Raw genomic sequence first — 27,560 nt, forward strand, 5'->3', positions numbered from 1 at the left:
ACTGCATGTTATTGGACTGGTTTCATATCCGCTATTGGACCGCTTAGATTAACTGGGCCGAGACCTTTATGTTGGACTCTTATAGTTTGGGCCGGGTATAGTTTGGGCTTAGACATTGGATCACACACGAATGTTAATGCTATGTTCTTATCTGCTTATGTGCATACGTGTTTGCCATGATTATACGTGACTCAAGATACGTGCTATATACGAACCTGACTTATGTGGTAACCCTGTTAGGACGTGGTTGACCACTGTTAGTTCAAGAACTCTCTCTCTTTGTGTATCTGCCGAGCAACCCAAGGTGAGTTCACACAGCCAAGGCATGGGGTTCCCAGGGTGGGAATGGGATTGAATAAACTATACGTACATACTTAGTTAACAGAACATAATGATATGAGTCCTCAGGGTGAGGGTGGTGAATGATAAGATACGGCTAGACTAGTATACCAATTGAACTGATCTTCGCATACACGCCAGGGGTTGGCCGCGATATTATGACTGATCTTCGCACACATGCCTTGGAAAGGCCGCGAACTATAGATACTAAAACTTCGCACACATGCCAGGGTGGCCGCGATACAAATATACATAGTCTAGAATACTTGAGAACTTTCCCTAATCTTCGCATACATGCCGAAAGGGCCCGCGATACGAACCGATACTATACATGAGCAATGAACGAACTAATACGATGCATGATTAGATAAACGAACGCAATGCTTGCTATACTATGCTATTACTGAACTTACTTTCTGTGAACTCGCTCAACTAGTTGTTGACTCGCTGCTGCATGCCTTGCAGGACCTTAGGTACATTATGGAGCTTGCACAGGGAGGAGCAGGTCGTTGTGGGCAAAGGATCGTGAATGATGTTTCAACACTTATGTTAAATCATACATACTATTGTTTGGGTTACTTAAATGCTTCCGCTATACTTAACTACTTTATATGTTCAATATGATTGGTGGTTAGGATCCTGGTCATGTCACGCCTCCAAGCGGTGATACTCCGCAGGTGGATTTTGGGGGTGTGACAGTTACTACACTAATCGGTATAGTTTTGCAGTTTGACACAAATAGTCCCTGCGATCGAACAAAGTTGATTTTAACACACCAAACCATCCAAAACTTATTTCTAAGTTATGTGGAGGTTATTTAAGGTATGTTAAGCCTATTTCACTATTCCGGAGTGTTTTTTGCATTAAACTGGTTATATTTACGCATCCGTGCGCATATAACCTTCCAGAAAGCGATTTAGAGCTTGAAATCGGAATCGAATTGAATTGAAAACTTACCAAACACAAACACACACGTAATAACACAAAAACACATATAATAGCACAAAAACACATATAATAACACCAAGGAACATTGTTTTGTTGATAACCAACATTGTTTTACATCGAACCAGGACTACAGAACACAGTTGTCACAGTCTCCCCTACTTCAGGAAATTTCGTCCCGAAATTTTTAACTAGAGGAAGCTTGTGAAAACAAATTCGGATATTTCGCCTTCATCTGGTCCTCACGTTCCCATGTAAACTCTGGGCCACGTTTGGATTCCCAGCGAAATTTTTTACCAATCGAATCCGTTTTTTCTTCAACTGTTTGAAAGTACGGTCCACGATCTGCACATGTTTCTCGACAAAGATGCATCGTTTCATCGATTCGGATCTCGTCGAGAGGAATGTGAAGATCAGCGTCAGCTAAACACTTTCGCAAATTGGACACGTTAAAAGTCGGGTGAATATCCCAAGCTCTGGAGGTAGCTCTAATCATAACCTCCAAAGTTTGAATCATTCGCTTAGATTGACTATCTGTTTGGGGATGATAAGCAGTGCTTAGATTCAGTTGGGTTCCCAAAGCAGATTGCATGGTCTTCCAGAAATGAGATGATATTCGAGCATCACGATCAGAAGTGATATCCAAAGGAACACAATGTCGTGATACAATCTCATCAACATAAATCTTTGCAAGTTTATCAGCAGATAGAACCTTGCGAATTGGAATAAAATGAGCTGATTTCGTTAATCGATCGATAACAACCCAAATAGCATCGTGACCTTTAGATATACGCGGTAACTTAGTGATGAGATCCATCGCAAGGCTCTCCTACTTCCAAACCGGTATCTCTGGTTGTACAAGCAAACAAGAAGGTCGTTGATGTTCAACCTTGACTTTAAGACCAGTTAGGCATTTTGATACATACAAGGCAACATCCTTTTTCATACCAGGCCACTAGCACTAAGTACGAAGATCCTTGTACACTTTATCAGCACCAGGATGGATAGAATATCGAGACTTGCGAGATTCGTCCATTACTAAGGTGCGAAGGTCGTCTTGTTTTGGAATCCACAAACGATCCTTGAAATAGAGCAACCCATCGTCCTTTGTTTCTAGTTTAAGCTCAAGCTGATGTGGTAATTTCGTACCCATCAAATTTTGTGAAACACAAAATGTTGAGCTTGAAGAACACGAGTTTGAAGATTTAATAGCGTTTGGAGCGCTTCTTCTTGTTTGGGTCTCCACTCAAAAGGCTTATTCTTTTGAGTCAAAGCAGTGAGTGGAACCGCGATTTTTGAGAAGTTGAAATGATTCGATGATAATATCCAGCAAGACCAAGAGAAGATTGAATCTCTGTTGGTGTTGTTGGTGTATTCTAGTCTTTAATAGCAACAATCTTGGATGGATCCACATGAATACCCTGCTCATTGACTATATGACCCAAGAATTTGAACTTCTTTAAGCCAGAATTCACACTTGGAGAATTTAGCGAAAAGTTGTTCCTTCTTCAGGAGTTCCAATGTTAAGCGAAGGTGTTGCTCGTGCTCGGCTCGAGACTTCGAATAGACCAGAATATCGTCGATGAACACAATGATGAACTTGTCTAAATAAGGTTTATAGACCCTATTCATTAAGTCCATAAAGATGGCTGGAGCATTTGTCAAACCAAAGGGCATGGCAGAGAACTCATAATGCCCATACCATGTGCGGAAAGCAGTTTTGGGAATATCTTCTTCGAGAACACGAAGTTGATGATACCCAGAACGTAGGTCGATCTCTGAAAAGCAGGAAGCACCTTGCAGCTGATCAAAGAGATCATCAACTCGAGGTAGGGGATATCGATTCTTGATGGTAAGCTTATCAAACTCACAATAATCGATACATATTCGAAAAGACCCATCTTTCTTTTTCACGAAGAGGACAGGGGCTCCCCAAGATGAAAAGTTTGGACGGATGAATCCTTTATCAGATAACTCTTGAAGCTGCTTCGATAATTCTTGCATCTCTGACGGTGCAAGTCGATAAGGCGTTTATGCAATCGGGTTGGCATTGGGTATAAGGTTAAAATGAAACAGGACTTGACAAACTGGAGGCAAACCAGGCAGTTCATCAGGAAACACGTCTGGATAATCCCGAACAGTCGGAATATCCTGAATACTCTTGCTCTTGACTTTCTCCTTGGTGACATGTGCTAGGAAAGCAACATATCCTTTTCGTAGATAGCTTTGGGGTTTTGTTTCTTAAAAGAAACGGGCGTTTAAGGTTCTAGGGGAGATCACAAGTGATCATAAAAATGACAGAATCACACGAATGGTTTGACTTTGTATTGACATCATAAGGTTGCATCAAACATTCATACAATTGCATTGGTTCACAAAAAAATAAAAACCATAAATTTTTATTTATATACCAACCGCATTGTCTTTAAATGTTAAAAGATAACAACCAGAGGAAATACAAAATACTAATCGTTCACAGCTGCATCATTGATTGCCTCATTGATGTTATACACTCGTCCACGTGCTAGATTCACATTGACGTTGACGTTCGCATTCGGGTTTGCATTAGCATTCGCGTTTGCATTCACCAGTCTTGGACAGTTGTTGCGGAAGTGACCAAACTCTCCACAGTTGAAACATGAACCCGGTAGGAATCTTGCAGCATTCCCTTGAACCGTAGCTTGAAGCTGAGCAACCTGATTTTGTCCCAGACGACAAATATTGGCCAAATGCCCAAGTTTTCCACACGTTGTGCATTTCTTACAAGCTTGTTGTGCAACATGATGACCGTTGCAGCGTGCACAATGAGGTGCGGTACCTGCATATGCCTTCTTCGCAGGAGGCTGAGCCGGTGGGTTCTGATCAGTCTGTGTTGTAACAGTGAAATTCTGAGCATCCTTCCGCTTCCTCGATTTCTTTGTCGTCTCACCTTCCTTATTCTTACCCTTTTTCTTGTCTTTTCCAGAATCAGTCGCCTTCTTTTTATCACCCTTGCGGGTGAGTTTACCCTTCCGGACTTGAGATTCAGTCAGGGTAGCAGACAACTCGATCGCTTGACGAAGGGTAGTAGGATTGACACCTGTCACAATATCCAGAATAGAATCGGGTAGACCATCGATATATCTTTCGATTGCTTTCTCTGGTGGGGTAACCATGGTGGGACACAATAGACTGAGTTCCTCAAAGCGATCCGTGTACGCACGGTGTTCAGCCCCATCTTGCTTTAGATCGTCAAACTCTCGTTCCAAAGCTCGAATCTCGTGACGGGGACAAAACTCTTTCATCATGAGAGCTCGAAGCTCTTCCCATGTTTGTGCCAATGCCACCTCGGCACCCCTATCGCGCATAATACCATTCCACCAGGTAAGCGCTCGCTTCTCAAACACGCTCAAAGCAAATTCAACCTTACGCGCATTTGGACACTGCACATGCCTGAATGTGCTCTCGATACTCTCAAACCACTGCAGGAGCGCAGTTGCACCTTGCGACCCAGAAAACTTTAGAGGCTTGGCAGAATTGAAGCTCTTGATGTTACACGGCGCATTGTTGTTTTTATTATTGTTGTTGAATATCTCGTGGACTTGGGTCACAACACCTGGAAGCACAGCAGCCACTTGCTGAGAAACCAATGCTGCGATTTCTTCAATAGTGAAAGATTGTGCTTCACGTCGAGGAGGTATTGTCTAATAAAGACATAAGAGAAACGAGTGAGGTTGAAAAGCAAAAGAGGTATTGAAAATACCGTCAAAAACACCAGAAAGGCGATCATTTGTTCGTTACCTCGAACAAACAAATGACACGGAGAGACTAATCAAAGTAAATGGATCAAAAATAATGTATCGCCGAAGACATGCACGCCTATAAGTGGACACTCACCCCAAGAATTCCCAGGTAAGAGTGACTGGTCCGATACTGCGGATTTGTACGAACACTCTAGCCTTAGACAGAAAACTCAGAGTACAGGCACCCACTCTTCCAGTTTGCACGTGTTCACACTATTTAGACCCAAAGTCTGACGAGATTTGAAAACTTAAAGGGTTCAAAACCTTATAACAAAGGGTTCAAAACCTAGTAATCAATCATCCTAGAACAGATGATTAGTTTTCAAAGCGGATTCGAACTTAGCGTTCTCATTGTGGTTATCACCTAAGGGTAGGTGATGGTATTGTTTTAAAATCTAAACGCAAGTAAACTTGCGTTGGGGTCCTAAAGTTATAGTCTAGGTCAAAGCATTACTAATAACCTAATTCCCTATAACCATTGGCTCTGATACCAACTTTCTTCTGTCACACCCCGACCACGTAGGACAACAAACCGTGGCGGAAACATCGGGGAGTGTTGCAACAGAAGCTATTGTTTCACAACCATGGATACAAAATAGTTTTGTTTTATTGATAAAATTAATCATTTCATTTGTCTTAACACATAGAACAAACTAATTTTATATCGTCTATCATAGTTGTTATGTCACTAAGGCCTTGTCCAGATCCTATGTGACGCATGCATCCTAGAAATCAATCAAGCATCAACACCTGAAACATATGTAAAAACTTAGTCAGCAAAGAAATGCTGGCGAGTACATAGGTTTTATAAGAGTATCAGAATCATGGCTCGTTTATATGTTGCAGTACTTTATTAGACTACAAGAGTCAAAATATAAACCTTGTTTTGAAAAGTGTATTGCAACATAGTTAACCAACTCAAATCAAGTGGGTTATAGTTTGTAAAATCCCATAGCCATGCTTCTTAACCCAAAAACATTTGTTTTAGAAAACCAACTTGTAAAACATCTTGTAAAAAATCGTTAAAAACTCGTATGGTATATAACCTTTAGAAAACATCGTTTGTGTGACATCGTTTCAAAATCATTTACCCAAGTGAACTAAATAACGCCACGGTATGTAATATATTGAAAACACTTATATATAAGAAGAACCAGCGACGTATCTACCATGCTTTCACCATATTACACCCGTCCCGTTATCTATACACTAACCAAAAACCAATCGTTTATTCAATTTGTATAACCTGTTCAAATCGTTTTCAAATTGTTTCCAAATCGTTGACTCGTTTAAATCGTTTAGAATCATCCTCGTTTTAATTGTGAAAACTTATTTATGGTCGTCTCGCTAACAACATTCAAACCTTTGTGACTCGATCACCTCACTTCTCGCTTCTCGAATTAACAAACCACCAAAGGGTAAGTTAACAAATATCAGATTCAGTCGCTACCCACAACCCCCACACATAACCGCGGGTGCAGTGCAATAACGGGATTTGTCAGATCCTATGGTACCATAACCTAATACTGGTCGGCTTCATCAATGCTAATGAATGTCATTTGTTATGTAACTACAACCATCAAGTTTCGTTCATATTATTGAAATCGTTATTAGTTTAGTAAAAATCGTTTTAATCGTTTTTGAAATCATCGTTATAATATCGAAAATCGTTTTGAAAACCATCGTTAAATCCTTGAAAACATTTAGCACATATGAATCACCCCAAAACAATTGAAAACAGTAAAATAGGGGAACTATGTACTCACATGGAGTGCAAAGTATCTTCAATCAATAGAACTCAAGCAAACTCAAGCAAACCAGAGCAATCAAACAGCACCTAGTAATCGAATCACTAGTCAAACAATAGACGCCTAAATCGGAAGATCGGATAGAATGAGGTCTTGTAAACCAAATGAGTGTTGGAACTCATATGATATGGTTTAACAAAGCCTACATTCTAAATTGAAACCTAACCTATGTGCTTTCGACCCATCGCGACCCATTAAGTCCTATGACAAGTATTATATGCCAAAACATGTTTAATTATGTTACATAATCAGTTACGTGACAAAAGTTTAGGTTACATATGCTTAATTACCAATTATGCATGAAAAGGGTATTTTGGTAATTCACCTAAGGCATATAAACTACTTATCATACACTACTTAAACTAGGTGACCATAAGGTATAACCTTGGAAGGTTATTCCCTATGCTACTATGGTCACTAAACATGTTTGGTCGGATCCTAAAGATCGATCAAACAGGTCGTGTTCGAAAGTCTAAGCGGGTGTTTAGTCCGCTTGACTTACGACTCTACATAAGCACTAATCTAAAAAGTGACGAGCTAAACATGCTAGAACATGTGTAGTTAAGTTAGAAAACAGGTTTTGATATCAAAACAAACGGTTTTGATATCCTAGAGTAGTTTGGTTACAAAATACGCGAGAAAACGCATTTTGGCCGAAACTACGACTCGTCACTGAGTCTAGATAACGTGGTAATCAGTAGGTATAGTCACTAGGGACTATGACCATCGTGATTACGCTCATGTTATGAAGTTCAAACGAACTTCGCATTAACCATAAACTGGTTAATGCAGAAAGTCAAACGCAATTTGACTTTAACGATAGAAACGAACGAAAAACGCGAAAGAATACTTACAGAGGGTCCCCGCAAGATTGAATTCCAAGTATTTCTCAGGTATGAAGTGATAATCACTCCAACTTAGAGAAAATCTCAGAATTCAAGTGAGGAATGAATGAAATGAAGGTGAGTATTTATAGGAGAGCTAGAACCGTTAGGATCGTTTATCGGGAAACGAGCTTCGATCTAGACCCTCCACTTGGGCCCATGGTATTGCTAAACAATGGGGCACAAGAAAACCATCAAATTTAGCCCATGGTATTGCAAAAATTGCATTAAAACCCCTGAATTCGACCCAGATTGCAAAATCTAAAGTTTCTGTATGACAGGCTCTCGTGCCCCGCGTAAGAATTAAGCTTGGCTTACGCGGGCCGCCTGGCCAACTTTGGCAGATTGTCAAAACAGGTCCCTGCACATCAGAAACTTGCATTTCGGCTAATTTTTGACACGTTTAAGCCCCGTTAACCTCATTTCAAGGCTCTAAAATGAAGTTAAAGTATAGGGAACTCAAAACATGCTCAAAAATATCTCGGATGTCGGTTTGTTTGGTCGTACGGTTGCGTTGTTCGGTTAATTACGACGGAAGTCGTAACGAACGCAAAAACGATCCAAATTAAGCGACGAATGAAATTTTATCATGCAAAACACTAAAACATAATATTTTAATGTTTACATGAATTTTTGGATGTCCGGATATATTCAGAACGCAAAATATGCACGAAAATGCAAACTTGTGCACTTTTTGGACGCTTTTAGTCCCTATTGATCAATAAAGTTTATTTTAGCATACCGAACTCCTCAAAGCCTATTTCTAAGCTATGTAAAGGATATTTAGGGTACGTTTAACTTATGATCAAGTTCCGGAATGTTCGTTACTACACTAATCGGTATAGTTTTGCAGTTTGACACAAATAGTCCCTGCGATCGAACAAAGTTGATTTTAACACACCAAACCATCCAAAACTTATTTCTAAGTTATGTGGAGGTTATTTAAGGTATGTTAAGCCTATTTCACTATTCCGGAGTGTTTGTTGCATTAAACTGGTTATATTTACGCATCCGTGCGCATATAACCTTCCAGAAAGCGATTTAGAGCTTGAAATCGGAATCGAATTGAATTGAAAACTTACCAAACACAAACACACACGTAATAACACAAAAACACATATAATAGCACAAAAACACATATAATAACACCAAGGAACATTGTTTTGTTGATAACCAACATTGTTTTACATCGAACCACGACTACAGAACACAGTTGTCACAGTCTCCCCTACTTCAGGAAATTTCGTCCCGAAATTTTTAACTAGAGGAAGCTTGTGAAAACAAATGCGGATATTTCGCCTTCATCTGGTCCTCACGTTCCCATGTAAACTCTGGGCCACGTTTGGATTCCCAGCGAAATTTTTTACCAATCGAATCCGTTTGTTCTTCAACTGTTTGAAAGTACGGTCCACGATCTGCACATGTTTCTCGACAAAGATGCACCGTTTCATCGATTCAGATCTCGTCGAGAGGAATGTGAAGATCAGCGTCAGCTAAACACTTTCGCAAATTGGACACGTTAAAAGTCGGGTGAATATCCCAAGCTCTGGAGGTAGCTCTAATCATAACCTCCAAAGTTTGAATCATTCGCTTAGATTGACTATCTGTTTGGGGATGATAAGCAGTGCTTAGATTCAGTTGGGTTCCCAAAGCAGATTGCATGGTCTTCCAGAAATGAGATGATATTCGAGCATCACGATCAGAAGTGATATCCAAAGGAACACAATGTCGTGATACAATCTCATCAACATAAATCTTTGCAAGTTTATCAGCAGATAGAACCTTGCGAATTGGAATAAAATGAGCTGATTTCGTTAATCGATCGATAACAACCCAAATAGCATCGTGACCTTTAGATATACGCGGTAACTTAGTGATGAGATCCATCGCAAGGCTCTCCTACTTCCAAACCGGTATCTCTGGTTGTACAAGCAAACCAGAAGGTCGTTGATGTTCAGCCTTGACTTTAAGACCAGTTAGGCATTTTGATTCATACAAGGCAACATCCTTTTTCATACCAGGCCACTAGCACTGAGGACAAAGATCCTTGTACACTTTATCAGCACCAGGATGGATAGAATATCGAGACTTGCGAGATTCGTCCATTACTAAGGTGCGAAGGTCGTCTTGTGTTGGAATGCCATTTAATTAATAAAAATGCCAAAAATTGGGTTTAAATAGGATTTATGTCAAAAATGCCATTTAATTAATAAAAAGCTTTCATTTTACGATATCGAGCATAACTCTCATTTCAGACCACAAAATGATGACAAATTTTTAGGACATACTTAAATATCAGTAATAAAGGTTTTTGTCCTCTCACATTTTCAAAAATCTCGTTTTAATGGTGAAAGGGCATAATGGTCCATATTTAAGCATTTAACGGAACATGCAAATGAATCGGATTAATAAGGAACCATGTAGCATAACCTCAGAGGGTTTTACTAACATATAATATGGTCCCAAAGAAACCCTAAGGCATATCTAAACTAAGCTAAATCGGGTCAAAACTGAAAGTCAAAGCAAAAGTCTACTTTTACGACTTTCGGTTGCGAACCGAGCCTAAACTCAGAATTGTCGGGTTGAACATGCCTAAACATGTTCTTATATTATTTACCAAGTTGTTTAAGTGTTAAAATATGTTCCATAACCTTTGCATTATCAGTTATGAATTATTTTGTAAAAACTAACCTGTTTGACTTTTTTATTAATAAGTTTGACCCGACAATTGACCAAGTAAATGTGATAATTAAGAGGTGCCCTTTTAAGGGTTTATTACCTACATAATTACCAACACATAGCCACTTTCAATTCGAATAATGGCTGGACCGTTAGTGATTAATCACAAAGTCAAAGCTTAATTAAGACAACTTTGACTTTTGGCCATTACACTAATGAAAACTTAATTACAGAGGCTAAGCACACTTACAAGAATCCTTAGCACGAAGATTAAGACTATGAGAGCTTCTTAGAAGTCCAGGAGGCTCCAGAGAAGAGGTTGAGAGTAAAATTTCAAGTGTGCAAATGAAGTCAAGAATGACAAGACCCTCATATAGGAAATTTGATGCTTCAAGATCAATCCATATGTCCCTATGTTGTTACCAGATGATCACAGGTGTCCCTAGGGCAGTAAAAACCATTTACAAGCCCCTGGTATAGCTCAGAACCCATGCAATGGCGGTGGAAAGGCTGCAACATGCAGCTGTCCACTTTTTCAGTCGCTGGCACTTCTACACGGCCCGCGTAGACTCCTATGGAGGTCTATGCGCCCTGCTAGGCTCCTCCCAAACCGGATAAAAACTTTCATTTATTGCATTTTCAGTCCCTGGTCCTTCCTAGCTTGTTTTATCTTTCGTTTATTGCACTTTTAACCTCCAAATTTAACTTTTAAGGGTCATGAGCCTTCAAACAAACATCATTAAGCCTTCAGTTAGTTATGAGGTCACCCGAACGGTCTTGAATTGCAACGTTGACGCATTTGATCCTTATTTCTTGGATTTACCACTTTATTCATTTATGTGCGTCGAAATTCCACGATTTATTATCCAATATCCATGGAAGTATAAGGAAGTATTACAAAGTCTCAGAAATGTTAAAAGGTCACTCAGAGGTAACTTTAAACATGTTGACACATTTAACCCTTATGCTTTGTAAACTTTTCAATTTAAGCACAAACGACTTCCTATGTCCATCAATTCATTCACTCATGAATACGAACATCTTATGAGGTCATTTAGAGGCACGAGTTTGGCATGTTGACACTTTGGATCCTTTTACTTACATATTTACATTGTTTGACAATTTTAGTCCCTCGGAATCAATTCATTACACGTTTAAAGTCCATGACACGTGTCTTTATTATATTGGACACGATTTTGCGAGGTGTTACACAACGATTGTATTTCTCAACGATGGTTCTTGATTTAAAGCTAAAATGAGTATTAACTCCTGATCAGGCTTATCTAATACTCATGATAAATGATTACCCGGCTAAGTGGGAGAATGTAAGATTAAATATATTATGTTTATAATATTTAATCATGTAGCCATTATAATCATTTATATTATAATAGATCATAATACATTAATCCTATTATATATTAGTTGGTAATTGTTGATGGACCATATTACCCTTACTAGCTAATTTGGGTTTCGTCTTGGGTGTATATATAATGAGATTACTAGAGAGGTAAAAGGTTACACAACCTAATTAATCATAACATCACTAAAATCGTCCCACCTCTCTGCACATAACTCTAATCGAATTCTGCCCTAGTATTCGATCTCACCATCATAACTTTACACCCTAAGGAGGAACCAGATCATCCTGAAAATCATGTCGAACTCAATGGCTTCGTCTCTGACTGGATTCTCTGCTGGCCTGTCTACTGTATCAGGTATTATTTATATGTTTTCGATTATGATTAAACAGAACTGATCAACACATGTTACAAAAAAGCTTATTACTCAAAGGCTTTACTTTCAATAAATCAAAAGGCCTAATGGTGTAATTAACTCTACGAGTGGGGTCAAATATAATACCTTTTCATGCTTATTTTTACGTATGTTTTCATTTAGTCCACATTTTGTCATTTTAATGTACGTGTTCAAATAAATTCACGTTTCGACATTAAAAATTTTTGGAAACAAGTCTGGCAAAATATAACATGTTTTCATGCTCATTTTTGCGTGCATTTTCGATTGGTCTACGTTTTAACGTAAATTGTGTTTGGAAATGAGTCATGTAAAATATAATATGATTTCATTCGATGACATAAATTCGAGTTATTGTATGTTTTGACGCGGCAAAGTCTTAATGAAAAGGTAGGGGTGGTGTAGTGGTTAGGTGGACCCCTCATTAAATGAACCAACCTTGGTTCAATTATCTTTCTTTTGTAACTACAACGCTACGGATCAGACACGTCGAATCATACCTTTTCATATGTTTAACACATCACGTAATGCGCAATCAACTATAAAAAACTAAGAAGTCGTTCCCGCAATGCACGACCTATAGCAACAATCTAGTATATCTAAAAACAAAAGGTCGGTGGCATATGCCACCGAAACCGAAAAAACACAAAAACCCATATTCAACTTTTGGAAAATGACAAAAAATCAACCCATAGACTTTTGAAATTAACATTTACATCCCCTACACCTTCTAAAAACTTTATGAAATTCCATTTTCACCCCCTTGAGTTCTTAACTTTTCAAAGTTACCCTCGTATTTTCATTCTTTAGCTTAAAAGGAAAAAAACTATTTTCTAATGCGGTTATTTTTATTTACGTGTTGGTATAAATTCACATTCCGACGTAATTGTTTCAGAAACAAGTGGGCTACAAATATAATGCATTTCATGCTTATTTTTATGTATCTTTTAGTTGGTCCACATTTTGATATTTTAATGTACATGTATGTATAAATTCACTTTTCAATGTAAACGATATAAATTTACGTTTCGACATAAATTTCTCACAGAAACGAGTTTGGTCAAATATAATACATTTTCATGCTTATGTTTACGTATGTTTTCGGTTGGTCTACGTTTTGACATACAATGTGTTCGGAAAGTAGCCGGGTCAAATACAATACGATTTTCATTTGATGGTATAAGTTTGAGTTATTGTACGTTTTGACCTCGCTAAGTCTTCATGCAAAGGTAAGGGTGGTGTAGTGGTTAAGTCGACCCCTCACTAAACGAACCAAACTAGCTTCGAATCTGTTTCTTTTGTAACCACAATGCTTTAGATTGGATACATTGAAACACACGTTTTCATATGGTTAATGCATTATATAATGTATCGGCAACTATAAACAACTATGATGTCTCCTCCGTAATGCACGGCCTACGAAAACAATTTAGTTTATTCATAAATTAAGATAAAGAAATTACTAATGTCGAATTTCATCTCCATAAGGAATCAAACTAGCGTAAGTGCAAATAAGCTATCCGACAGAAATTTTTCTTTCTGTGAAAACAAAAATGGAAGCCTAAAATCATCACACCTAATAAAAGCATTTACGAATACACAGACACAACACAAATTTACCCAATATTAAACACATTAACTATATACTATCTTAATGAATGAACAATATTTCTTTGTGCGTTAATGAGCCTTATGAAAAAACAAAAAAAAATATCACGAGAAGTGAAAGAAGAAAAAACACAAAATATGATACCCGTTCTCATAAACAACGATTAGCTTACAATCATATATCATTAAATTGGGATTAGCCTATGTGGAGAAAGGTAAATCAACCTCGGTGAATTAAGGGATAATGGGTATTCTCAATATATAGGAAACTGCAACAATAATCATTCCTTTAATTATATAGATGATTGAGCAATTACATAATTACAAGATAATGATAAAGAAATTTGTTATTCTTGATTCATTCTCTAATGCCCCCTTCAATCGAAAAGGTAGCAGTCTAAGACGAAGCATAGAATGAAAGAATTCAAAAGAGGCACGCGGAAGTCTCTTTGGGAAAATATCAGCCACTTGAAGATTAGTTGGAATGAACTTGGTGTATGCTTCTCCCACTTCTAAGAGACCGGATTTTGTGACATGAACAAGGCACTTTTGTTGTCGCATAATAAGGTTGGTCGATCAGGCGGTAAGGCTCGTAGTTCTTGTAGAAGATGAGTAATCCAAGTTATCTCGGCCGCCGTGTTGGCCATCGCCCGATATTGAGATTCGCAACTGGACTGAGATATTGTGGGTTGCTTCTTAGCGCTCCATGAAATACGGTTGCCTCCAAGAAAAATAGAGTAGCCATAGGTGGAACGACGTGTTTCAATAGGCCGAGTCCACTCCGCAGTGGAGAAACCAACCAAGGATGGTTTATGATGCCGAATAAATGTGAGACCAAAAGACAATGTACCTTTAACGTATCTAAGAATTTGCTTTACTAATTGAAATGATCAACTGTTAGAGCATGAAGGAATTGACAAACTTGATTGACAGCATACGACAAGTCTGGTATTGTGATCGTTAAGTACTGAAGTACTCCGACAGGGGACCGATAGTGAGTAGGATCATGGTACAAATCTCCGTAAGTGGTAAATAACTCATGAGGAGGCAGTGGTGTGGCAACTGGTTTAGAGTCAAGAAGAGATCGGCCCGACGAAGGACGCCAGTTTCATACTTTAGTTAATGAAGAAATTGCCCCTCATTAGTGTAGGAAACCTCAAGGCCTAGAAAATGATTCAAATCACTCAGGTCTTTTATAGCAAATTCTTGATTAAGGCTAGAGATAAAGGTGGCAATGGTCCTCTAATTGTTACCTGTAAGGATTGAATTATCCATGTAGACGAGTAGATACATGATGCAAGAATCATGAGAGAACACAAAAAGTGATGTATCTGCATGTCTACATGTGAAACCATATGAAACAAGTAACGTGCTTAAATGTTGAAACATGCATGAGGAGTCTGTTTTAATTCGTATAATGCCTTGGTTAGACAACATACATGATTAGGATTTTGCACCTGGAGGTTGTTCCATGAGTACTGTTTCAATCAAATTGCCATAAAGCATTTTTGACATCTAGTTGATAGAGTTTCCAACCATGTAACACCGCAAGAGACAAAACAATGCGGACTGTGGAGGCTTTAACGACCGGACAAAAGGTGCGGGAGTAGTAAAGCCTGGGAATTTGAGTGCAACCTTGTGCCATAAGATGCGCTTTGTAGCATTCTATGGACCCGTCCGAATGATATTTTATGCGATAAACCCATTTAGAACAGACAACATTAGCATCAGGTGGACGTGGCACCAAAGTCCATGTGTCATTGTGTTTTAAGGCGTTAATTTCCTCTTTCATGGAAGCCACCCATTTGGAATCTTTGGCAACTGATTTGTAACCACGTGGTTCGGTTATAGAAGAAATAGCAATATGGGGAGGATGAAACATGAGGGAGACTAAGTCTACTTGATGTTTGTGTTTATATATTCTGGTTTTCGCTCGAGTCGTCACAGGGTAAGTGGAAGTGGTGGTGGATGGTAAAGGGTTTGAAGGTTGGATAGGCTCTATCAGCTACGAAGTGGTAGTAGGTGTTGGGGCTGGTGGAGGGTGGTAGGAGGATATGGGTGTGGGCTAGTGGGCTTAGTAGGTGTGTTGTGATTGGGGGTGGAGTAGTGGCTTAGGTATCGACTGAAGTGGGGCTAGTGTGAGTATTAGGCGCTGATATTAGGCAGTTGGAATGATTAATTTGTGTTGGGCCAGGGTTGGTGTGAGATGGAGACAGGTGTGTGTTAGGCCAATGAAAGGTAAGGTTTGGGTTGGGTGAGGACAAAAGGTGCATGAGGATGTAGGTGGTGATTTGTGGGCTATGGGTCTGGTGGGTTTAAGTGAGTTTGTTGGTGTTAGAAGTGGTTCGGAAGGCTCTTCCACAAAGGTGGTGAGTTCCATTTTTGTGAGATCATTGGAATTGTTCAAACTACTGTAAAGGGAAAAACGCCTCATTGAATCGAGTATGGCGGGTAATATATATGATAAAAGTGGCGAGATCAAGGTAACCTTTATGTTGTGTGCTATAACCAATAAATACACACGATATACTCCTTGGTTTAAGCTTATGTTTTGAGTAATCCCGTAATTAGGGGAAAACGTGATAACCATAGATACGCAGATTCACGTATTGGGGATGTTGAGAGAAGATTAGTTCAAAAGGCGACTTGTTGTTCAATACTGATGTGGGTAAATGGTTAATAATAAATATTATCGAAGTAAAAACGTCTACACAATAAGAAGCCGGAATATGAGCATTGAACAACATGACAAGACCTGTTTCAATGATGTGATGATGCTTTCTTTAGGAACACCCATTTTGTTGAGGCGTATGTGGACACGACAAACAATGAAAAATGCCATTGTCTTCAAATATATTTATAACCGTTTGATTGACAATTTCCATTATGCCGTCAGTTTGAACAACCTTTATTTTATGTGATCATTGCGTTTGAACAAGATTAATAAAAATGGGTAAAACCGCATAAAATCCTCTTTTAGTTTTGAGTGGATAAAGTCATGTAAACCTCGAATAATCATCAAGAAAAGAAACATAAGTCCTATAGTCATCACTGGAACAAATGAGCGTTGGCCCCCCACAAATCACAACGTATCATGTCTAAAGTTTAAGATCCTCGCTTTAAATTAGGTTCAAAAGATAAGCGACGACTCTTTAAAAGTTGACAAGGATTGCAAACATTAGGTTTGGGTAAATTGAAGTCACAGACAATACACCCAACTTAGTCCTAATCTCACAAAGAAGTTATTATAAGTAAGCAAACTAACCATGGACCATTCAGTTGATGTTCTATTTTCTCAACTGTTTTTTTATATTCGGAATCGGAAAACCAAAAGAGTACTCACTAAAAGAATTTGTGAAAATGATCTTTATGTTTTAAAAGATGCCCCTCAAGCTTTGGTTGCTACTTCCTGTGTTGCAACACTGGCCTCTTATGAGTTATGGCATGCTCATTTAAGCCATGTGTCGTTTGATGATATTTCATCAAGAATAACAAATTATTTTATCATCATCTTGTAATTATGTAATTACTCAACCATCTACTTACTTAGAGAAATGATTATTGTTGTAATCTCGTACATATAGAGAATATCAATATCCCTCAATTCACAGAGGTTTATTTACCTTTCTCTAGTAGCCTACAATCATATATAATTATTAATTCAATAAGACAAACATATACACAAGCACACGTTCAAAAATGACGAGTGCTGAATCGGTAAGTGTAAAATATGAAAGTGAATTTGGTGTACCGCCACCATAAATTTTGCATGAATTATAAAATGTAATATATAGAACTTAGTTTAAGAGAATTATAGTATTAAGATAAAATTTTGCATGAATTATAAAATATAATATATATTTTGGGAAGTTTTACGGAAAACACTAAATATTGTGAGAACATAACAAAATAAATTACCCTTTTTTCAATTCTAAAAATTTAAAAAGTAAATGAAAATATTAAAAATGTAAGATTTATTGTTTCTCAAACTAGAATTTAAAGAAAAATATTGAAATTTTTTAGTTTTTATATAACCTACTATATGTAGATTATGTGTTGGTTAAATTAGCTACATATATGTAGGCTTTGTGTAGGTAAAAATATACGGGTTTTTATGTATATATATTACACATGTACGTAAAATTTAAAATATATAAACTTTAAATCCAAAAATTTAGTGATATAGAGTTGTTCTTTTCTTTTTATAAATATGTAAACTTTAAATTCAAAAAATTAGTGATATAGAGTTGTTGTTTTCTTATTATAATAATTACTGTTCTGAAAGATTCTTTAACTTAGTTTAATAAAATTATATTGGGTCGGGATCATTTCAGAACCATAAATATTTACAGAACTTGAAGAACTCCTAATAAACAATCTTTTTACTTATATATTTTAATGTTTAGGATAATTTTATCATTTATTATGTGTATTTCTACGATTACATACATGTTAAGAGTAATTTTATCATTTTTATATGTAATTTTATAATTACACATATGTAAACTAGTTTTTTTACATGTAATTAGTTATGACACATATATATAATTTGGCAATTAAACATATGTAACTACTTTTAACATGTATGTAATCAAAGAAATACGTATAATAGATGATAAAAAGATCATAAATACAAAAACTTATATATAAAATGATTGTTTATTAGGAGTTCTAAAAGTTCTGTATTTATTTAGAGTTCTGACTCAAAAACACATGTTTACAATAGATAAAAGAAAAAAAAACCACTTTTTTAAAAGCCACTTTTAAAAACTTTATTAATTTACGAATTTCCAAATGATCATAATTCAGAGATCGAAACAAGTCAATTCATTAATCAAAAGTGCTACATTACTTATTACCTTTCAGAATCGTGTTAGGGTGAAGGGGCATCCCCTAATTAGGTGAGGGAAAATTTTTTTTAACCCAATCATACGTTGTTATGTCATTTCCCCTCTATAACTTTTCTGTTGTCCAAAAACGTACGGGGTGCACCCCTCTTAGGAGAATTGTTTTTTTATTCAAAAAAAAAAAAATTTCATTGGTCCATCATTTCCCTCTCTCCTCCCTCTCTCCTTCCTTTTATCGGTAACTCCCTACCGATTTCATTCCCCCAATAGCTCACCGCCTTGATGGCGGCACCCCCTAATTCGGCAAGCATGGTTCCCGCACGGGGTCACCGAAGGTGCCCCGCTCCCCCTTATAAATTTGTGATACACCAATCACATTGTTACATATTTCCTTACCAAAAAAAAACAATATTAATTTAGCACGCACATGGTCCTTCACCAAACTTACCACTAGAAACATGAAACAAATAAGCAGCTTCAGCCTCCACCTCATCAAAGGCCGATGGAGCATGTTCTTCGCCTCCGTTCTCATCATGTCACTCTCCGGCGCCGGTTACATATTCGCTTTATACTCCGGCGAAATCAAAACCACCCTCGGTTATGATCAAAGCACCCTCAATCTCGTAAGCACCTTCAAAGATTTAGGCGGGACTGTCGGCATCATGTCCGGTTTAATTAACGAAATTTCACCACCGTGGGTAGTGCTCCTCCTCGGCGCCGCCATGAGCTTCTCCGGATACTTCATGATCTGGCTACCGGTCACCGGAAAAATCGCCAAACCACCGGTTTGGCAAATGTGTCTGTTCATTTTCATAGGCGCAAACTCGCAAACATTTGCTAATACAGGAGCTTTGGTTACTTGTGTAACAAACTTCCCACAAGGGCGAGGGGCAGTTTTGGGACTTTTGAAGGGTTTTGTAGGGTTAAGTGGCGCGATCATCAGTCAGTTATATCATGCTTTCTACGGGCATGATCCGAAGTCGCTCATCTTGTTCATCGGGTGGCTTCCGGCCGTGGTTTCGTTGGTTTTTCTTCCGATTATTCGCGTTTTGAAACCAGTTCGTCACCGGAATGATTTAAAGATTTTGTATAACTTTTTGTATGTTTCATTAGGGTTGGCTGGGTTCCTTATGGCTATTATTATAGCTCAACATAGCTTTCAGTTTTCAAAGGCGGAGTATGCTGCCACTGCTGCTGTGGTGGTGACTTTACTCTTGGCACCTATGGCCATTGTGATTAGAGAGGAGCTCAAGCTTTGGAAAGCAAATCAAGATCAAATGGTTGATCGTCTTCCGACGAAGTCAATCGCAGAAGATATATGCTCCAAAACACCATTGGAAAAAGAAGTTTCATGCTGGAGAACTGCTTTTACACCACCGGAAAGAGGGGAAGACTTTACTATACTGCAAGCATTATTTAGTATGGACATGTTATTGCTCTTTGCCGCAACCGCCTTCGGCGTTGGGGGCGTGCTGACTGCCATTGACAACCTTGCGCAAATCGGGCAGTCTCTCGGGTACAAGAAGGCCACGATCTCCACCTTTGTGTCCCTAGTGAGTATTTGGAACTATTTGGGTCGAGTTGGGGCGGGTTTCGTCTCGGAAGTATTATACGTCAAGTACAAATTTCCGCGACCATTGATGCTCACAATTGTCCTTTGCATTGCTTGCGTCGGACATCTTTTAATCGCGTTCGGTGCGTCCAGCGGGCTCTACTTCTCATCCGTCGTAATGGGGTTTTGTAATGGAGCTCAGTGGCCACTTATCTTCGCAATCATATCGGAAATATGCGGGTTGAAATACTACTCAACTCTTTTAAACTGGGGAGCTGCGGCCATTCCGGTCGGGACGTACGTCTTGAACGTGGTGGTTGCGGGTCGGCTTTACGACAAGGAAGCCGAAAGACAGATGAGAGAAAAGGGGATGGTTAGAAAAGCGGGTCAGGACTTGATTTGCATGGGAGTTGAGTGTTATAGAACATCCTTTTTTATTATAACAGGTGCAACGGTATTTGCGTGTTTACTTTCGATCATTTTAGTGGTTCGAACAACAGACTTGTACCGTGGTGATATCTACAGGAAGTTTCGTGATGAAGAGGAAGTGGAAAGGAAGACGGGGGAAGATAATAGTAAGGCCATACGGTATGGGGGTCGGCCCCGGTGCGTCGCGGTCCGGCGCCGGAGCCAACACCGTGCCGCCCCCCGTCCTGAGCTCCGTCCCCGTCGCCAACGTCCCTTTTTCGCCGTTCGGGACGATCCTCCAGGTGGGCCCCACCCCCGTCGCCGGAGCCAACACCATGCCGCCCACCCCGTCGAGCTCCGTCCTCCTTCGCCGGTCCGTCTCCATACCGTATAGCCTAAGTGAGATCGATATAGTTGTTAAAGTCACAAAGGAAAGTTATATCTAAAAATAAAACTATAAGATTGTATATATAGTTGTATCATATATGGACTAGGGGATGGCAATGAGAACCACTTTTATTGTGAAAACTCGAAAACTAACTAAAAAAAGCCTAAAAAAACACAATTTTTTTTATAAAAATCGATGTTTTATATATAAAAAAAACTTTTTAAAAAAAAAAATTTTGTGTAGTGCACATGTGACAAATTTTTTTTTTTAAAAAAAAAAATTTTATATATAAAAACCTGCGAAAAATGGTTGGCAAAAAAAAATTGGTATGTTTCTTTGGCTTTTTTAATTAGTTTTCGAGTTTGCACAATAAATAGTGCTTTTCATTTGAACTTTCCTCATATGGACTATACGTTTATCTTTGAGAAACTCTACACAATTATTATATATTACCGACAGTTTTTGCGATAGAGAAATCCGCAACCATAGCGAACGAAATAAACGGAACGTTTTGCCAGTCAAGTTTTGTTGTAAAAAGGATTAAAGAATAACAAATAAAACTTGAAAAAGTAGCATTGTGGATTAGTCTAAAGATTTAAGTCATGTGCACTTTGTTGCGGGAAGGTAAAGTAATAAAAAAAAATATAACAAAAGTTCCTCCATTTCCTTAAACGGTGTACGGTTAAAATGTAATTAACCAAGCTAGTAGTTACTATTATCAAGTTAGTATTTAAATTCCTTTTGTCTGTATTTGAATCCAATATCTCGAAGAGAAGCAAAACTTCACACCTCCCACTTAACCACTAGACCAAGAGATCATTGGTAACAAAAGTTCCTCCTGAATAGGTATGGTAAAAACACATCTTAATAATACTGGAGGTTAAATATTGTTTAAGAAAAAGTTAACCTCAAACTTTTGATCCATAAAACGCAAAATTTGACCAAAGAATAAAATATTAACATTTTTTCTAAATCCATGACCCAAGTTAAAGAGATGCCCCGGATGCACGATTTCCCAACACTAATGATATAGCTTTATGTTAACGTGGGATCAGCTTATTTGATATAGGCTTTTGTGTTTTGGTTCTGGTCTTAGGTTTAATCTCAAACAAGAAGTAGATTAAGATTTATTTGGTGTAATTTAGGAGTATATAATACTCATTAAAAAAAAGTAAATAATCAAAATCGTCTTTGAGGTTTAGACATATTTGCCAGTTTCATACAAAACGGCTTTTTTGTACTATATTGCCCTTCATTTTGGCATTTTTATTCTTTTTCATCTAAATCACTAATGTTGTTTTTTTTTCTGTTAAGATGACAAGCATTTTTGCCTTTTAGGTAACGTAGAACATATTAAAGCTTGATACAAGTTGTTAATGCACACAGACAATCACCACATTAACGCCACACCACCACTCAGTCACCACCATCGCAACCCCACCAACACCACACCGTCACCACCATCGATCGAAGCACAAATCCAACGCCACCACCGTACACCCGTTTTCACCACCACCTCAGCTTCCGGCCACCAGACGCCATCATCAACCACCGCCGTCGGAGTTCATCCAACTCATCGGCACCACCACCAAACGCCCCGGAGACAGAACCCTTCTGGTTATTCTCGAGGCCGACGGAGATGCAACCCCCAAGCCCTAGCGCCAACACCCTTTGCTCAGATCTAGATTCTCGGAGCTTGGTCTGGGCTCACCACTTCCTGTTGTCGTCGTTACGACACCTGCATCAACCCAGATGCCATCAAGAGCATCCTTAATAGCCTCCAGTTTCACCACTAACCGCCTTCTAATCGCCCATCGCCCTACCGTCACTAACGCGATGAAGCTGCTGATGATGTCTTCCACTCACGCTGTCGTGCCGCCACCGTTAAGTCCTCGTTGCCGAAATATGGTGACCAAATTTCACCTACTTTGGCTCGAGGTTTAGAGAGAGAGAGAGAGGAGGTGTAGATGTTTTAGGGAGAGAAGGAGAGTGGAGTGGGTTGGGGTTGGGGTTGGAGTGGGTGGCGAGGTATTATTTAAATGTAAAAGAAGTATAAAAAGAAAACTAAAAAGCAATAAAAATTGGGTAAAATCTCTAAATTTACCCTAAGTTAATGTGAAATTTAAACGGTGTTAGTGATTTGGATGAAAATGATTAAAAAAATGTCAAAACTGAAAAGCAATATGACACAAAAAGTCATTTTGAATGAAATTAACAAACATGCCCAAACCGTAAAGACAATTTTAGCAATTTACCAAAAAAAATTATAATATAGCCCTATACTCAGAAAAAGAAAAATCTTACCGACAAGTAACAAATCTAGGACTTTCATGCTTACCAACTAAAATAATAATTACCTAAGACATTCATGCTCACCAACTACATAATAATTTAAAGTTGAACAACATAGTAATGAACTAAAGTTGAACAAAAAATTCACATAAGATTTTGTCACACCCTGCGTAACGGAAGCGTGAAGGTATGATTATGATAGGTTTTCATACCATTCACATTCAATAGTGTAAACATCTACATGATTTAAAATAAACGAACGATCAAAGTGTAAACAAAATATATATATACTACTTGAGTTGATAATACAAGATAAAAGTGTTTTGTTCACAAATATAAACCATGTACTTCATGTACACAAAATGATTTTAAACAAAATATAAATTTCAAAAACAAGGCTTTAACCTATGTATTTCGCACGAGGGCAAAATATACGAGGCAAACCATCCAAAAGATGGCATCGTTTCTTGAAATCTCTTGCTCTTGACTTCCAAACCACGCAATTTTAACACCCCAAAAATATCAAATTATAAGAATATATATGTATATACATATTCATGTGTGTATATATATATAGAAGATAAAAAATTTAGATACAAAAGCTAGGGGCATGTAACCTAGTTAGTAACATGAAGATGGTTATTAAAATGATGAGTTATAGTCTAATATGCGCAAGATAAAACTAGGGGGTGAAGTTGTCAAACCAGAAACTACTTTGTTAATAAGTAAAAATAAAACAAAAACACACACTAGTGTGTTGACCTGGGCTGATTTAGTCAGTCTGTCAACTATAACCCAAATGGTATTGTCATTGTTACCATTTCACATTTCCAAATGGGTATTTATAGTTGTTGCAGCAAACCTGACGGTTTCTCGTATTCAGCTTTCACTTGCGAACACGTTAGACATTTAGCTACATAGATGGATATAGACTTTTTCATGCCTATCCACCAATAGTTCCTCTTGAGATTTTGGTACATCTTGTCTCCACTCGGATGTACAAAATACCTTGAGTTATGTGATTCCTCTAGAATCAATTCTCTAAGTCTTTCAAAGACGGGAACCCAAATTCTATTGTTAAGCCTTAAAATCCCTTCATTACCAGTGTTAATTGTTCGACAGTTCCACCTAATTCTTCTTTTGAAGCATTTGCCTCTAGCAAAGCCTGCTTTTGAGCGTCTAACAGCTTTTCACACAAGATAGTTTGTAGCTCAATTCTTTTAGCATGTACTCTAATTGGCTTTATCCTTTCTTTCCGGCTCAAGGCATCAGCAACAACATTTGCCTTGCCAGGATAATAACGAATCACACATTCCTAAACTTTAATGATTCCATCCAACAACGTTGGCGCATATTTAAATCATTCTAATTAAATATGTTGAAGGCTTTTATGGTCAGTGTATATAATACACTTTGTACCATACAAATAATGTCTCCTTAGTTTCAAAACCGAATACTACCGCAATTAACTCCAAATCGTGAGTGGTGTAGTTTTTTTCATGTACTTGTTGTCGTGATGCATAGGCAATTATTTTACCTTTATGCATTAGCATGCATGTAACACCCCGTGTTTTGAAAGTCAAAGTCAAAGTCAAGATTGAAGTCAAAGGAAGAAAAGATCGCTAATTTCGATCTGTCACTCCTTGCTCACTTACTGTTTTGACTCCTTTGACTGTAGTAGTCTATTTTATGTTTTGCATTAGTTGTATTATGTGGAGTATCTGCAAATGATTGAAGTTTAAGTCGCTATTTATCGATGTTAATCGCTATTTATCGCTTATCGCAATCGCAATCGCGCTCGCAAACTCAAATATCGCATTCTGTGGTTATTGTTATACGTGTGTGTGTGTGCCTTATGTGTTACTTGTGCATGTTTAATTTATGTTATGTGTGGTAATCAAACGAATCGCAATCAAACTCAATCGCAATCGAATCGCAAACACTCAACGAATATGAAATAAAGATGCTTATATGTAGGTATAGTATGATAATTAGTGGAGAAGAGATAGTGCAAGATATGAATGGTTAGGATTAAAAAGTAATTTGAATAGGAAACTCTATCGCATACGCATCGCTCGCAATCGAAATCGAAATATCAAAAATCGTCGTACCGAACACTCGAATCAGGAAACTGATCAATTAGGTTACCAGCCGATCGACCAGCCGGCCGATCGGACTGCCGTCCGATCGGACAGGCTGTCCGATCGAGCTGCCTGGCCGATCGGCGAGCCATTTCCTATTTTGGTATCCTATAAATACCCCTTGTCACTCTCCAACTTACTACTTTTGGCAAGTGACGTCTGACCAGCTCGTGCTCCTCACCTTTTCTCAGATTTCTCTCGATTCCGGTAAGATCTCGTCCTAAACTTTGTACTTTCTTGATCTACACGCACTCCTACACCTTTCTACCTTTTAAATCTTAACTTTTAACCGTGAAATCATCAAGATTCAAGGTATCCCAGAATGACGCCATCATATGTTCTTGAAGAACTTCATGTTTTGGCCTTAATCCACCAAGAATAACTTGGATCTAACCGATTTCCACATAAACAAACAAAGATCTTTCACAGATCTGAACATATTCACGGTGAAAGGGATTAAAGGATGGTTTTCCAACCTTCTTTCAACTCTTTTACACTGAATGCCTCCAAAACCGATAGAAACGGAGCTTGTGTCGACTTACAAATCATTCCGGTGGTCGCGTGGCCCAAGATCCGGATTCTATCCACGAGGTTCACTGATTTCGGGTTAAACGTTAAACACCGTCCCGAACCGTTCACCAACCAGATTTGGGTGATTCCTGTCCGATCAGGAGAACCAAGTAATGACGAGGTTTCTGTTGTTTGACTCGTTGTTAAAATACTTCGATAAAATGACAAACAAACAAAACTACCAAGTGTGAGACGAACAGGCCGACCAGGACAAGGTGCTGTCCGATCAGACTGCTATCCGAGCGGACAGCCAGCCGAACGGACAGCCAGCCGAACGACTGGTCAGCCGAACGGCTAGCACATGGGTCCCACACTTAACCAACTTATTTGAATTTTGAGTATTAAACGAACTGTTATCCGATCGGACTACCATCCGATTGAATTACTCTTCGGATCATGAGATACTTGACTTCAACATTTAATCGATTTTTCAACATGTTCAATGCACTAAGATGCCATCCGATCGAACTGCTGTCCGATCGAGGGACATCTTGCTGACAACATGTTCTTCACTGAAGTACTAGCCGATCGGGTTGCCGACCGATCGAACGACCGTCCGATCGACCGACCTGAAAGGTAAAGATACTTCGATATTTTCAAATACTGCAACAAAAACCTCAAAAGTCAAACCATCATACACAAACACATCTTACACAAAGGAAGAAACAATCCACTCGAACAGCCATCCGTTCGGACTACTGTCCGACCGGACAACTGTCTGAACGGACTATCCACCGCACGGTCAGCCGTCCGATCGACCAGCTGTTCGATCCATCAACACTTGTTTCCGTTTTACGCATTACTTATCGTGATACTATCGAACCATTTAGGCTAACCCTACTCTCAAGCGCTCCCTTCAATCCATCAACCACTGTGAGTATACTCGAACTCTTTTTGCTTTCGCACTTTTGGGTGTTACATACGTTACTTATTCTAAATCACAATCGAACACATTACGCAATACTTTTAAACGCTAACCGTTACCGCATGTTATACGTGACTTAATGAATGCTTGTTTGTTATGTTTACACATGGAATGCTGTCTACCTGCCTTAACGACGATAGTACTATAGTTTGGACTCAGCACCCGCTCCTGCGCGGGTTGTTAAGGACAATTATTTGCATGGATTACAGTGGTGATCATGTATTACGAACTGCCTCGGGCAGTCAACCCGCAGCCATTGGTATCGATAGGTTCATGTCGATAACTAACATGCTTCGTTTTCCGCTGTGTACGTGTTGGTTATGCGTAAACTATTTCGAACTCTATATACTATTATCAAAATTGTATACTCGCCTTTACACTATGTGTATTGACATTATTTTAACGTATGTGACAGGTGTGTAGGATGCTTATCTACTAGGAAAGCGAGGCTAGAATAAGGCTCTAGAGCCCAACAAATAGTTGTCTGTAGAAACTAAATCAAGGGTCTCTAGAAGCAAATAAACAATTGCTCTACTTTGAAATCTGAGTTGTCGGAACAGAACTACTTGTCTGAGATTTTGTCTGTAATAATTGTACTATCTTTTATGATGTGGTATGGGACATATCGCTTTAAGTA

General features: G+C 38.5%; 1 protein-coding gene across 1 annotated transcript; it reads left to right on the plus strand.

The window, feature by feature from the left end:
* The first annotated feature begins 19,024 nt into the window (after positions 1-19,024).
* Positions 19,025-21,135, plus strand: LOC110871929. The gene has a single exon (XM_022120685.2). The coding sequence runs from the start codon at positions 19,106-19,108 to the stop codon at positions 20,999-21,001; it is 1,896 nt and encodes a 631-aa protein (XP_021976377.1). The 5' UTR covers positions 19,025-19,105; the 3' UTR covers positions 21,002-21,135.
* The last annotated feature ends 6,425 nt before the right edge of the window (positions 21,136-27,560 follow it).

The sequence above is a fragment of the Helianthus annuus genome, chromosome 14, assembly GCF_002127325.2.
Source record: "Helianthus annuus cultivar XRQ/B chromosome 14, HanXRQr2.0-SUNRISE, whole genome shotgun sequence".
NCBI lineage: Eukaryota > Viridiplantae > Streptophyta > Magnoliopsida > Asterales > Asteraceae > Helianthus > Helianthus annuus.